This window comes from Oryzias latipes, chromosome 16, assembly GCF_002234675.1.
Source record: "Oryzias latipes chromosome 16, ASM223467v1".
Classification (NCBI taxonomy): Eukaryota; Metazoa; Chordata; class Actinopteri; order Beloniformes; family Adrianichthyidae; genus Oryzias; species Oryzias latipes.
In genome coordinates, this window is record NC_019874.2 from 28,617,934 (window position 1) to 28,632,791 (window position 14,858).

Consider the following 14,858-nt stretch of genomic DNA (forward strand, 5'->3'; position numbering starts at 1 on the left):
GGGTGACTGTTCCAGCCTCGCACTTTTATTTAGGTCTCTCTAGTTACACCATGAGTGAATTATCTATACGTCACACGGTGGTTGTCAGTAATTTTCTGCTGTAATCACAGGAAGTTCTGTCTTTCATGATCAAATTATCTCACATTCCAGATGCTTCTTTCCTTTCTGCTGAAGTGATCACTTTTCTGAAATGGCACACGGAAGGATTCCAACCCAAACAACTTTATTTATGTAAGAAAAAACACAGAACACAAAAACTGTCTTAAAAACAGAAGTTTGAATAATAAAAAAAATATATACATTAAACACCGAGAAAAATTACAAATGAGAATTGTTACTCTGAATTTAAAAGAATGTAATCAGAATTGAAAACTGAGCTACTTTCTGATCAAATTCTGCCGTTTTGATCAAATAAAAAGTTTTCACTAATAAATGATTCTGTCATCAATATTTATACAGAGACACTGCCGGATAAAAAACCAAAGGTTGCTTTGGATTTTTCTGTTTTGCTCAACAGTAGAGGAACGACTCCTCCTGCTGGCCGTGGACTTGAACCAGCAACCCCACAGCAGCAGGTTCATGTCACTAACCTGAGTTACTGGGAGGGTGAAGGAGTGAGAGTGAAGTGAATGGAGAGGATGACTGCAGCTCAGAACCAACCGCTGAGGTTATAAACAAAGTGAAAATAAGTCTGAAGTTTTAAAAGGCTCCCTTTGTTTTATTTCTTCTTTTTCATGCTCACCTGTTTTGTTACACCTGTCCTCTAAAGCTGCAGCTGGATTTTCCATGATTCAAGTGAAAAGACTGAATCATGAAATGAAACAAACATGTTTATTGTTTCTCATCTGGAAAATAAAAATCCATCAATTCTTCCTTCAAAGAGCAAAGAGATGTTTTTAAAAAGTATTTCTTGACTTTTAGCTTTTTAAAATCTGGTTTAAAGATAACAGGAAACACGTCCAACTTTTAAACCAACATTTTTATTAACCTTCAAAATAAAAGCATGATAATTGTAAATGCAGAAAAGCACGATTTTCCAAAGTTCTGCCAGAATCCAAAATGATCCGTTTCTGAGCAGCAGGGGGCAGAATGGAGGACATTTTGGAGAGACTCACACCCACACAGATGAAAAGCAGAAAGTTACAGAAGTCCGCAAAGGCCTCAGATCAAGCACTCTTCACTACGATGCCGCCACCTGAGTCAGCGGCTCCTCCAGGTATTGCACCAGCGCCTCCGCCTGCAAGCACACACACGGTCACAGAAGGCGGGTTCAGGTGGGGAACCAGAAGCTCATCCCGGCGGGTGTTCGTATTTCCAACCCGACTTTGAGAGCTGCACAGATCATTGTGCATGAGAGCCAAGGTTAATCTGGGGAATATGGCCTCTTCAAAGACTAAAGATAAAGTTTAAAAGCTTTTAAAAAGAAAGCTTTTCCCTCAATCTGTCATTTTTTCATTGCTCTTTTCCTCTTCTCTGATTGTTCTTCTGCAGGTGTTTGAAAAAGTGATGTCAATCAGGGATTGTAATGTTTCTATTATCATTATTAGGATAAACTGGATTATGAAAAATATAAAAAAAAAACTCAGTAAGGGTGGGTTTATATAAATCTGCTCCTTCCTGCCCCTTTAAAGAATAAATCAAGTTCTACTTGACTGTAGTTAATTATCACTATATGTAATCAATCAAACGTGACCTAAATGCGTCTTTGTTTAATCAATGCATTTCATTCTTTCTGTGATGACCTTGATAAATCAGAGATATTTTAGGACTGACATGCAGGAAACCAGGGTTCGCTTCACAGAGCTGGGAATTAACAAGCAAGCAATTGAATTGGTGAGCAGTAAACACCAGTGAGTGAGGGCCCTTGGGTAAGACCCTTAACGCTACCAGCATGAATGTGCATGAATGATCCCAGTGATGGTCCGAGGGACCGTAGGCGCGAACCAACTATGAATGAAGAGTGAATGAATAATGGACACATTTGAAGCGCTTTGAGTGTCTGGAAAAGCACAGATAAATCCAATCTATTATTATTATTAATTCAATTAAGGCTTGAAATAAACCAATAAGTCAAATCAAAATGAAATTACCGTTATATATATATTTTTAACATTACAGATAAATACTCTACTAGAAGTCGGCACTTCCTGAATGGATCAGGACGTTTTATTGTCGTAAAGCGGAGCAGGAATACGCCACCAGGAGGCGCACAAACACAGTTCGGGAAAGTTAACCAGTTGTTCACAGATTCAGACTTCCTGACACAATAAGTACGGTATATCAAACATTTTATACTGACAGCAAGTGTCTATATTGGCTCATCTTAACTTACCAACGACTTACAAAGACTGTAAATAGTAAATAAATAAAAATTGCTCTTTTTTTCATTCTTTTCAAGAGAATGAAACTGATGGTGGGCTGATAAGGGACCGCCTACAAAGTGCAAGTTCTGGGAAAAATAGACCAAGATAAATAAATACATAATAATAATAATAATAATAATAATAATAATAAAAATACTAACGATTAGTCAATGGTTCTGTTGAAAGTCACAAATACTCATCATAATTATGCTACAACGATGAATTTGGAAATTGATTATTTGATATTATAACAGGGAAATGAATCACATCTGATCAAAAATGTTCAACAGTTCTGAAGATGTTAAGGCTACAGTCACCAAACTTTCTCATAGGGCTAATTAACCTATTTTGACTAGTTAACTATTAACAAGTTTGTACTAGTTTATAGTTAACTATTTTTTCTATTTGATAATTGCATTACTTTTCCTTGATTGTTGAAGATACTTCCCAGAAGTGCTCTGTTTACGTGTAAAATGCTAAAAGAAGCTTAATAAAATTTTAAAAATTTGGAAAATGTTGATCTGTTTATTAAGTTTGTCATTTTTTTTTGGATGTGCTACGACAGTAACAGATCGGAACTCGGTATCGGCAGCAACTCCAAATCCAATAACTTGGAATCGGAATTTGATCTGAAATATGCTTCACTTCCACTAAACTACATAGAGGAGAGTGAATGAATAAACGAGTGAATAAATGTCCTTGGTTGAACTGAACTTGTGGGGTCAGGAATCGGGACTCGTTGAGGAACCACAGCTGATGAAGACCCATGTGAGGAAGCAGCGCCCTCACCTTTGCTTTCAGCATCCCGAAGCCCACCGTCTCTTTGGCGTACATGCAAAGCAGCAGGTTAGCCACATGCGTTATGGCCACTCTCCCTTCCTGAGAAAAAAAAAAAAAGCCTTTTTATTGGTCGAGTCCAAAGACTAAAAGTCACTTTTCTTTACAGGTTGTAACTTCCAATCATAAATCCACTAAGTCAGATGGATTTCTCACAGAACACTGCTTTGCTGTTAGTTTGCGATGCTCAGATTTACGACAGTATTTATGTAAGCCTGACCTTCACTCAGTTCAGCAGCTCTCAGCTAATGTGCAGACATGAATTATTACTGAATAAGGGGCGATGAGGCGCAAATCGAACTGAATCACAGGTTTGAAAGAATGGATCTCAGCTTTTTTTATGCGACCAAATGCAGCAGGTTTCCCCTCCATCTACAGAGCAAGACTCTCCACAAAGCCCCTCCTCCTAAGGCAGAGTGGGGGTTTTACTGTGTGGATTCGCTGATTTTCGGGAATTAAGTTAAACATTTTGCCTCAGAGCTGGAAGTTAGAAATAAGAAAATCATCTGGTTGTTTGCATGAGCGAAGATTATTTATGTATCATGAGAAAAATGATGCAGGACGTTGACACGTTTGACTTGAGCAATGTTTACAAAACTGTAGAGCGGGGCAAAAAAAAATGGGCAAGGAGTACAAGGAGTGTGTGTTTGGTGTCTTCCTGTGGTGCTATTGGTATCAAGAGCCAGCTCCTTCCATATCTGAAGGTTTGCTCAAGTCCCATTATTCATATTTTGTACAACATTAAAAGAGCCATTTGGTCCCGTTTGAAACAGACCAGACTGAACAGGTGCCACCATGTATGCATGCTAAAGCAAAACTACAAACACATTATTTTATTTAAATAATACACATTTTTTCTTTAAAGTCACAATGGAGGGGGAAAAAAAACAGCTGTGATGCCTCAAATTGCAGACCCCTTCAGAGATGTTGGGGCATTCATAGAATCTAACTTCAACAAAAGGGCTGAAGGAAAACAAGGAGAAAGTTCCCACCATGCAGTCCATGAGGATGAACTTGAGTTTGTCCTCGTTGAAGGCCTGGTGGCCGTTCTTGTCGTAGGCGGCCCAGATGTTGCTGGCGATGGCAGCGGTCACTCGAGCGTCTGTGTCGCCGTAACCGGAGTACGCCAGGAGGGAGCCTTCGTTGTTCAGTAGGCTGCTCGCACAGAGAGACGGTTGTTCATTACACACAAAAACAACACAATGATGAAAAGTTACAGTGACAAAGTTTTAAGACAAACGCCATTCCGTTTTCAAACCATGAAAACCAAGTAATTTTGTCAGGAGGTCTCCAGGACAGAAATTGATCGATTGATGCAAAATGGCTAAAACGATGAACAGATCTATATCAAACAGATCTACATCAAACATTACAGATTACTTATTTTCCCACACCACTTTTTAAATGTAAATCGATTTTTTTTGCTTTTTTTCTACCTGATAATGATATTTTGTACCCTGAACAGACTTTCTAAGCAAAAATAAAAACGAACCAAATATATTTTAAAAAGACTCTTATTTTGAAATCAAAATTCAACTGCTTGAAATTCGTGTAAAACTGTATTTGATTTAACAGCGGAAAACAAATCTTGAAAAAATATATTTGTATTTATTGCAATAAATAATGAAAATGTAAAAGTAGTATTAAGTTGGTGAAGTAATAATTATATAAACGTGTCGTTTCAGGGGAGCTTTAAGAGTTCTAAGGAGCTAGACGCAAACAAACCGCTGCTAGCTAGCTGGATGTTAGCCTGCTAGCTCGCGGTACTCACAGGGTGCTCTGGACGCCGTTCGTGTTCGCCTGGCTGAGAACTTGCGTCAGCGCTTTGGGTCGCAACATGGCCGACCTCTCTCAGGAGAAAAAACCCAGAAAAATGATCTGACTGAATAAACACGGGGCTTAAAAAAGAAGAGAGAACTGCTCAATAACAGAGCAAAGTCAGCTGACTCGATTCTTCTTCTGTTTCCTTTTCCGGTACATTTAGAGATGCATCATGGGAATTGCAGTTATATCCAAATACATGTTTCCTATTTATATTTATTATGTTTTTCTTTAAACTTTATTTTTAAATTTTTAATTATTCCTGATTTTTTCACAAATCTTTTTGTTTTAAATTACTTTCCCATGTAGTCTGTAAACATTTTTGAGAACTGGAATATGGCCATTCATTCATCTTCCTCCGTTTTGTCCATTTCTGGGTCACGGGGCTGCTGGAGCCTATCCCGGCCACTTGTGGGTGAAGGCAGGGGACACCCTGGACAGATTGCCAGTCTGTCGCAGGGCCACAATCACACTCCCATTCACACTCACACCTATTAGAGCTGCTAGAATATGACCAGTTCTTTGGAAATGTATCATGGGAAATATAGTTTGCTTCAGTGAACGACGAAAACTTCACCTCCTTGATTCATCTCCTTTGTCATATTTAGAGTTTTTATCTCAAAGATTTTATGCTTCAAAGAAGTGTACTTTTTATTCTACTTCAACCAAAGAAGTGTTATTTAAATCTTTTGACACTCCTCCTTACAGTAAAGGTTAGTCTGCTTTGAGGTTTTTATTGTCTGCTGGCTTCCTGGTGGGAGGACATGTTTGCGCAAAGTGTTTGGCAGAATCGTTTCCCTCCTGCCCTTTGGACATCAGAAAAAGTGATCGGGCCGAGGATATTATTGTTTTTTTTTTGTCTGTAAGAAGAGGATTTTGTTCTAAGAGGTAAATCTGTTGTGTTTGAGTGGACACACTTATAAAAAAGACACAAACCAATCATTTGTATAAACAAAAGTTGATTTGATTCCATGCTGTAACTGCTATGGTACATGAGTGCATGGTTAATATGTATTCTCTGATATGTGTTTTGGTAAAATTATAGTCACACAAGTGCATCCGTTTACAGTTTTGTTTATACCGTCAACCATTGAAAGCTACAGACGTGGTGTAAAATCAGAGAGGATGTAGTCTCATTTTGGCAGAAGGAAATAAACACATTTCCTTCTAGATATGTGACAAAAAAGTTAACTCTTTAAATTTATAGTAAAACTCTTTGAGGTCATTCTGACACCTCTGAAGTTTAGATGAAAGGTCAAAAAATCAGTTTTTTCTATTCTAGTCTCTGCAACTGAAAGGACAAATGATGATGACGAATAAAAGTGTCTTTTGGAGAAAAGAAATTACAAAAAAAATCTAATCAGTATGTACAGTGTGGCTGCAAGAAAGGCTAAATATCACCAATTTTAAAAAGAGTATGAATTTGCAAAACTTTGAGTGAATACTAATACACCTTTATAAAATGGCAGAAAATACATTTTATTTCATTATCAGAACATTAACCCTTGTGCTATCATAGGCACTTTAACACAGAGAGTTAGGTCATGTAGACCCACTAGAAGTGCTCTGAACCTTTTTTCTTCAATGATTTGTGATCTTCACTGGTGTCCATGGATTACATGAAATCTTTCCACCTTTATCCACCTTTGTCATGGCAGGGAGAACACGTCAATGTAAGGGTGGGGTCATCTAAGATAACACAAGGGTTAAGGCCATGTCACACATTTTGCTTAAGTTCTGTCTTTTGTGAAACATATGTGATAAACGTAATTCATTCATTTGTCAATGGGCACAGATCTGTAGAGGATTTCGGCCAACGACTCTTTGCGTGAGTCTGGTTTTGAGCGGTTTTGAAATTTTGCAGTTTATGCGTAGTTTACATAGCTTAAGGCCTGTTCACACCGGGACAAATTTCGTCGGCGAATTTAACGCCTCGTGACTAAACAAAGGGCACCAATGAGAGTGTGCACACCGACGCGAAAAAACGCCACGCGTCAAAGCGTAAAAAAAAAAAGCGCCTCGGGTTCGTTTTTTTTTTTCGACGCGTCGCGTCGAAATCTACTGGACCAATGAGAATGGCGCTTTTGCACACGTGTCTGGAGCTTCTGAAGTGACAGTAAAACACAACTTGGGGGCGCTCAAACACAAAACTGCCTTGCTGAGCACACATACCAGCGAAGAAGATAGACGCCAAATAGCGTCTACACTGCCACGAAGAAATAATGACGGACATTCTAAAATATCCCCGAACCAAGCACCAGTTGGAGCTACTGGTGCTTGAAATATTCATGTTTTCTTTGTTTGATTCTGACAATCGCGTAAATACTTGCTCTCTTCTTCTGAGTGAAAAGCGACTTTAAGAAGCATAAAGTTGCGCAGCGCCACCTTGTGTACAGGAGTATTTCTGTTTACATTAAGCGCCATCTAACGTCAGGGAATGAAATTGCATGTTGGCTCGGCTCATTGTCAGCGAAAATCGCCTGGGTGTGAACACAAAAAACATGGCGAAAAACGCTGGCGAATAACGCCTGGCGAATATTCGTCCCGGTGTGTACGGGCCTTTACACACAATTATTAAGTAAATCTTAAGCAATTGTGTGAGATTTATGCGAGTCGCATACACATTTTTGACTTTCCATGACCGTTCCACGTATGTGTAACAGACGTTTCATGCATATACTGTTGATGTAAACCTTTAACTTTGCGTATACGGCGCACATATCATGTTCAAATTACGTAAATTCATGTTCTATGTAGATTTACGTGTTCTTTGCGTGGTTTATTCTTACATCTTCCATTGTACATCTGTGGTTCATTTGTACATCTGTGAAAATTTCATGTAAAGACGTATATTCACATATGAACAATTTTCACCTGTGCACAAAATGTACGTAGTGGCTGTGTGACACAGACTGCGAACAAGTTGCTTTACCAAAGCAAATTCATGGTGCTTTTCTTTAGATAAATTATGGAATATTTTTTCAACACAGTATTGTTTGGTTTGTTAACAGGATATTTTTTATTAAAAAAAAAAACAAAGCTGAAAGGTGCCTTAACCAGTAAGCATGATTAAGAAAATAAAGTGCTACACATTTCCAAAACTGCTTTATTGAACTATATGATGATGATGATAGATTAAAAGATCAAAGAAACAAATTTGCCTATTTCAGGTTAAACTGAGCATCATTGAGCTGTGGAACAACATCTGCCGCCTCACTGAAGAGTAAACATCTACTATGAGACGGTTCTCATTAGATCTTATTAGAGAGCTGCTAAATGAGGCGTTTTGTGGTGCACTGCCAACTAGTGGTTAACTGTATATGAGAACTGGATTGAGTGACCCCTCTCCCTGTTGTTCCAAACAGGAAGTGTTTGGAACCTAAATCCCATAAACTTCTTTAGACTTCTCAGTCAATCTATTGGTCAGAAGGACTTCTGATAAACTTTGATAATCCTATTTTTGTCTTGATACATTTTCTATTGTTAAAGGTATTCAAATTATAGATGCCTCAAGCAAAGTAAGGGGAGCCTGCTGGCACCCATGTCGAACGTTTAAAACGTTTGATTGACATGTTTTGTGTAGTCCACTTTAAAATGGTAGAGGTGTGACCTCCCAACATTACTAAGTCCTGATTTCAGAGAGTGGTTGCCATAGAAACGTTGACTCCGCTCAATTTGAACAAATCACAGCTCAACTCACAACATCTGGCTCCAACATGGATAGCACAGGCCAGGAAGTGAACTATTTTCTATGAGTGACGTCACGCTCACTCATTCCAGTTCTCACATACAATCAATGGGTTAAAGTGGAACACAAAAGTAAGACGCTGAGCTAAATGTTTGCTTAAAATTTGTTTTTTAAACATTGTTACTGACCAATAAAATATCGCAATTTTTCACATAATTGATATTTTTCCTACATCCGCAGACAGGATGTCTGTGATGATGACCAAAGGTGAAGGGGTCACAGTGATCACCCTGAACTCCGACCCCAGCAGTTCCTGCCCCCCCATCTGCCAGATCCTCAAAGGTCTTTGCTACAGCCCGGCGTTGTGCTCTGTGTCTCAGCCGCTGAAGAAGAAAGCGTCTCTGTCCATCCTTGGGGTGAGTCCTGGTTTGTTTTACTCTAATGTAAAAACGACAAAGTGACATCACAGCCAACAACACTGTCAGAAGTCAGAGCTCTGTCTCCCTCTCTGGTCACCAGTGGGAACCATCTCCAGAGTTCTAACCACACTTCCTGGATGCCACACACCCGACTCTCATTCACTCATCAACCACAGCATAGTTAAGCTCTGCCCTGAGCCTCACTCAGTGAGAAGTATCGTTTGTGCTGCTCTGCCTTCCTTACCGAGCGTTGTAGTTGGACCGGATCCTCTGTCTCCTGACCCGGTTTCTGACTCTGTTTGCCTGCCGCCTGCCCCGACTCTCGCCTGGATCCTGACTACCCTGTCTCTCCTCGGATTATCTCATATCTGCCTGACCATGATTTAGCTTCGTGGACTTTTAGCTGAGCTAATAAACCTGCTGCATTTGGATCCAGCTGTCTGCCTGTTCTTGTGACAAACACACACGTGATGTCAGCAGAAACTGATCAGTCCATCATTCCAGTCCAATGTGTGGAAACACTGAATTTAGCAAAGTCATGTGACCATACAGTGTGCTAGAACGTTCTAACAATGTTCCTTTTGGATTCTATGGATGTGGAAAAACAACAGTGGGCTGAACTTTAGGAGAATGTTTTGCAGTTTGTCACAAACTGTTCTAGAGTCCTATTTGACATTTAAAGTTCTGGTTAATGAAGCTAAACCTACAAAAACTGTGAAGTTTTCAGTCATATTTGTGCCTTCATAATTTGGAGTAATAACACATTCTTCAGGAAGACCTTATCTTAATCTGGATATTTTCTATTATTTTAGATGTTTTGTTTGTGATGTTTGAAATCCATGACAGAAAACTGCAAACAACACGATGAGGTTTTTGCAGAACACTGAGTTCCTGTGTCTCTCTTACAGGCTATGCAGATTATGATTGGGCTCCTTAACATCGGCCCTGGATTAATCCTCCGCACGAGTCAGCTCACTGCGTGGTATCTAAATATGACAGAGTTTCCTATTTGGTTGGGAGCTTTGGTAAGATACCTGCATAACAACTGGATTTCATTCATGAACTGAAGAATGCTGAAAGCAAAATCCCAGAACTTAATTCCTCATCTGAAGGAGTTGACGTGAGAATGCGTGGTTGCTATGGTGACAACGCTGTAAACAATTGATGCTGAACATTGTGCAAGTTAAAGACAAAATTAGATGAATAATGGATTTGATAATGAAATATGACAGACAAAAGAAAAAAACAAGACATGTAGATATTTGAGAAGAAACTCAACATTACTGCAAATCCTAAATCAATCAATAAATGACCAGAATAAATTGTAAACCAGCTCTAATGACACAAAAAAGTTCAAAAGGTCAAATTATGATAAAATAAATCTTTAGTTTAGCTATTAAAGAAGGTAGGAAGTACAAGAACCTAAAAAAGTCTGATTTTACTGCCAAGAAGGAGGTACAGGATAAAAAATAAAATGCTGTATTATTTGTTAATTGATAATGGAGTTATAAACAATAAAACAAAAAAAAAAGCTAAGATTGTTAAATTTACAAGAAGAATATTTTAAATAGCACTTTTAAAGCCAGTTGATCTCAAACGTATGATGCAGGACTTCTGAAAGGACTATAAATTAGGATGAAGAATGACAGAAAATGGCTAGGGCTCAGGGTTATATGCATAACTTGTATGTTATGTATTATACTGATCATTGATGACAATGCTAAGTGCTAATATTTATTTGAAGCAGATCCTTTATTTTGATTCAAATTCTAAATAAGTTATGGTTATAAACAGTTATGCATTATAATGGATACATATAAAAATGAAATATGCATGAAAGCCAAAAGATACCGTGAAGTGATGAAGGTGAAATAAAAAATAAAACAATAATTTAAAATTTGTATAAATTCAGAATTAGAAAATATGCTAGCATATTCATTTTAAACACCACAGGACATGATGAACCTTTCCTTTTTTTTCTAGTTCATTGCATTTGGCTTCATGTGCATTTTATCGGAGAGGTTTCCAAGTCGGTGTTTGGTGAGCAGTTTTCTACTTTCTTAGTTATTTATTCTTTTCAAATTGGGAGCAAAAAAAGCTCTGCATGTCTTCACTAAAGCAGTACCGTGTTTCATGTTCAACTGTGTAAACCCGTTTTGGGTTCACAGGTGGTCCTTAACGTCATCGTGAGCGTAGCAGGAGTTGCTTTGTCCATCACAGCCATCGTTCTCTACAGCATCTACATAGCAACCATGGAACCCTGGGGCTGCGACTATGGGTACTATCGCTACCCAACCCCTGCCACAGTGACCCAAACACCGCTGCAGGAGAAGTGTAACGAGATCCAACAGCTGACACTGGTCAGTTATGCAGCTGGACGTCTTTCATTTTCTACTAACCTCCTTTCTACCTTTAAACCCGGGCTGTCAAACTCCAATTACCCCAGGGGCACTGGAGACAGAGTCTGGGGCCACATCAGGAATTTAAAGCAAGACATTTACTGAGGTCTCAAGCCTAAATTTGAAAGATGTCCTTATTTCTATAGACCCTGAGGTGTTATGTAAATGAATGGAGCTCATAAACAGATTATTTGTTTACCTTCTTGAGCTTTATGGTTATAGTTGTAACCGCAAGTTCAGGAGCTCCGTTTGAAGCACCAGGAGGTACAGCGGTCCCTCGCTATAACATGCTTCATCTTGTTGTTTTGCTGTTATTTTTAATGCAACTTTCCATGCTTTTTTTCTTTTTCTTGTTTTATACAGCAGATTTATTCTGCAACCTGACTGGCTGCCGACCTTGTCAATCAATCCTCTCCGTGCTGTGTCCCCAGTGTACAATGAGTACCGTTTGCCAAATTTACATAAATGTTCAATCACGATCGCATCTTTGTATCCATTCTATAATACTGGATTTAGTTTTCTATGAAGGTTCTTGAGAGTTGAAAAACAAGAGAAAAACATCTATTATTATTGTAAAACGTAAAGAGGAAACTTTGCACATTTTACTCATAGTGGGTTGTTTTAAAAAAAACTTAACTTCCTCAAAAAAGCAAGGATCCACCGTACATGAGGACTGGAGCGAGTGACGTCACCCCCAGAAAATGGTTTACTCCGGCCAAATGAAGGCAATTCTGTCGCCCATTTTTCTGACTGCGCATGCTGCCATGTTGGAGCAAGACATGGTCAGTGATCAGTCATTGGTCAGAGTCAACATTTCTAGGGCAACCACTCTCATCAATCAGGAGTGAGGTTGTTGGAAGGCTGCACCCCTACCACTAACTTTCCCTGAAATTGAAAGCAAACTAGCCTTCATTTGACCCATAAAACCCCAGAAGTTCTTAGGACATCTTGTGGGCTACTGTGATTTGTCCAGGTCCTCCTGAGGGGCTTGAACGGGGTGCTGATCGTGTTGTCGGTCCTGGAGCTCTGTGTGGTCATCAGCGCCGCCATCCTGGGGATCAAAGCTCTGAGGAGCAACAAACAAAACAAGGTGAGGCACAAAAAATGAGCCAACGACAACTTTTTTAGGAGCTTTTATTGTGAAAGCAGGAAGCCCAGATCTTGAGGTGTTTGAGAAGATCTGATGGAAGAATCTAAATCCTCTTCTCTGCTTTTCCAGCAGGTTTCTGCTCCTTTACAGATTTGAGAAGGAACAGAACATGACCAGCCTGATCTCTGCTGTTCAATCTGATTAAATGTGTTGGACAGAAATATGAAGTCAGATGCAAACCCCTGTCACTGCAGTTTAAAAAGAGACCCTCAGAAGGAATTTCTATATTTTTAACATATATGTGCATGTAAATGCAATTTTGGCTCAAATTTCTTTTTGCATACTTTTACATACTTTGAATGATAACTTTATTCTCACATTTCTGGAAAAAAGGAAGTTTTAAGATGAAAAATTAAAATTGCTATTCTTTCATTTCTTCTAATGACTGCAATGACTTTGATGTTTCGTGTGCTGGATTGAATAAAACTGTACTTACTGCCATCCTGTTTGTTTTTCTGTTTGTCTACAAGGTTTTGTTTGTATAAAAATGATTTTTGTCCAGTATTTTAATGAGTTCAACAGTTACAGGAAACCTGACCAGGGTGTAGCCCGCCTCCGGCCTTCGGTGTTGGGGTTAGGCTGTGCTCAAGCGGACATCCGCCCCTCACAAATGCTAATGTGTCTAAGAAGACTCTCGTTCTTCCAGGTGGATTCCATCATAGTAGTAGTTTTAGGGGTTGTCATCTGGACTTAGTTTTTAAAATCTAAGTCCAGATGACAACCCCTAAACCTAGTACTATAAAATGCAAAGGTGGGATCAAATCTATCTTTGGTTACTTCTCTCCTCAGCATCAAACTCTGTGGCACGCACTCTGTAGATAAGGTTATTTGGAAATTCACAGTTTTATCTTTAATCCCTTAGGACTTGTTTCTTTAACATAAATTCATGCATGTTCTAGCCTCTAGTGATCCTTGTTTGATTACCTCTTACACCTCGCCTCACGACTCTTTGTCCTGTTCCAGGAATATCCTAGTCCACGAGTGGACGGTCAAGCGGACGCGCCGAGCAGATTTCCATCCACACTCACCTCCTTCAGTGGAGCGCTGTTGGAGTCCACGCCAACTCTCAAGCCACAGTCGGTCCCTCAAGCTACGTTTCCAGTCCTCGTCTCGTCTCGGATCCACGGACCCCCTCCAGCCACGTCGCCTCCCTAACGCATCAAGACAACATCACCAGCTGAACTAATAAACCCATTACTTACCACTACTCACCTCTTGTCATCCTTCCGGGTTCCAGCATCTGGGTCTGCCGAGCCTAGTCAGTCATGATATTTTATCTTTTAATATGTTATAAACCAAAATAAATATTGATACTAGCGGCCTTTGGCGGCAGCGACACCATCACAACATCAACCTAATATTACTAAAAAAGGAGAGTAATGTCAGATCTATCCAGCCGTACAGTTTAGATCCAGATTCCAGCTCAGACGAGGAAAACAAAGACGTACACGGATCTATTTGTCTGCAGGTGGATGCATCAGCTGACTTAACTAAAAAAAAGATTTATCTTAACTGAAGCAAATAATTAAGATAGATCAATGTAAAAAAGTTTCTCTTTCCAACATCCATACGTGGTCTTACCATCCCATAGGAAAAACCTGTTGCTCATATGTTGCTTGATCTCATCTCTTGAGATCAGTTTGAGCGTCTCATATTCGTATCATTCTGTGATCATTTGCTTCTTAACTCTTGCTCCTAAGGGTCCCTTAGGAGCAAGAGTTAAGCTATAATGAGAAAAGACATCACTGAGACAAATGAGGTTGAGTTGAGACAACGGTTTGAGCAATAATTAAGAAGTGGGAGAGACGAATCTAAGACGCTCATGAGACAAATCTGAGAAGAATGAGTCCTAAAAGAGATCTCATCATTGTCTGTCTGATGTCTCTTTCATGCCTAAGTCATTTCTCTTAAATGTCTTACCAAAGCCGTTAATGAGAATGATATTTGAGATATATTTGAGAAAGAAAAGAGAATTTAGTTTTATAGCAGTGGTCGCCAATCCTGGTCCTCAAGGGCCACCATCCAGTAGGGTTTAGATGTTTCTTTGCTCCCCAGATGTGAATCAACAGGTGATTAACCACATCCTGCAGAACTTGAGGAGGCAATTCAACCACTGCAGCAGATCTGCTGGAGCAGGAAAACAGCTAAAACATCCAGAACAGTGACCTTCAAGGACCAGGA

The 14,858-nt window shown here is 39.3% G+C and overlaps 2 protein-coding genes across 4 annotated transcripts; one reads left to right on the forward strand and one right to left on the reverse strand.

The window, feature by feature from the left end:
* Positions 1-960: 960 nt before the first annotated feature.
* On the reverse strand, positions 961-5,185 carry lamtor2 (late endosomal/lysosomal adaptor, MAPK and MTOR activator 2). Its single transcript, XM_004078369.4, has 4 exons — positions 4,972-5,185; positions 4,193-4,355; positions 3,153-3,242; positions 961-1,237 (listed from the first exon to the last, which is right to left on the reverse strand). The coding sequence occupies exons 1-4, from the start codon at positions 5,037-5,039 to the stop codon at positions 1,181-1,183; spliced, it is 378 nt and encodes a 125-aa protein (XP_004078417.1). The 5' UTR covers positions 5,040-5,185; the 3' UTR covers positions 961-1,180.
* Positions 5,186-5,701: 516 nt separating this feature from the next.
* Positions 5,702-13,884, forward strand: LOC101171775. 3 transcript variants are annotated; one of them, XM_023964081.1, is made up of 7 exons: positions 5,702-5,909; positions 8,950-9,125; positions 10,037-10,153; positions 11,112-11,168; positions 11,297-11,488; positions 12,501-12,617; positions 13,641-13,884. In XM_023964081.1, exons 2-7 carry the CDS (start codon positions 8,955-8,957, stop codon positions 13,830-13,832), a joined length of 846 nt encoding a protein of 281 aa, XP_023819849.1. In that variant the 5' UTR covers positions 5,702-5,909; positions 8,950-8,954; the 3' UTR covers positions 13,833-13,884. The 3 variants fall into 3 exon arrangements, with proteins under 3 accessions (XP_023819849.1, XP_023819851.1, XP_023819850.1); XM_023964083.1 differs by lacking the exon at positions 13,641-13,884 and adding an exon at positions 12,750-13,118 and having other exon boundaries at positions 5,732-5,909; XM_023964082.1 differs by lacking the exon at positions 13,641-13,884 and adding an exon at positions 12,747-13,118 and having other exon boundaries at positions 5,736-5,909.
* Positions 13,885-14,858: the final 974 nt, after the last annotated feature.

Excerpts from the sequence above, each read along its gene's own strand:
- lamtor2 (XM_004078369.4), bottom strand. The coding sequence starts at position 5,039 with ATGTTGCGACCCAAAGCGCTGACGCAAGTTCTCAGCCAGGCGAACACG. Across the intron at positions 3,243-4,192 it reads TCATCCTCATGGACTGCATG|GAAGGGAGAGTGGCCATAAC; the intron begins GTGGGAACTTTC and ends TTTTTTTCTCAG. Across the intron at positions 1,238-3,152 it reads TCGGGATGCTGAAAGCAAAG|GCGGAGGCGCTGGTGCAATA; the intron begins GTGAGGGCGCTG and ends GTGTGCTTGCAG.
- LOC101171775 (XM_023964081.1), top strand. The coding sequence starts at position 8,955 with ATGTCTGTGATGATGACCAAAGGTGAAGGGGTCACAGTGATCACCCTG. Across the intron at positions 11,169-11,296 it reads GGTTTCCAAGTCGGTGTTTG|GTGGTCCTTAACGTCATCGT; the intron begins GTGAGCAGTTTT and ends TTGGGTTCACAG. Across the intron at positions 11,489-12,500 it reads AGATCCAACAGCTGACACTG|GTCCTCCTGAGGGGCTTGAA; the intron begins GTCAGTTATGCA and ends TGATTTGTCCAG.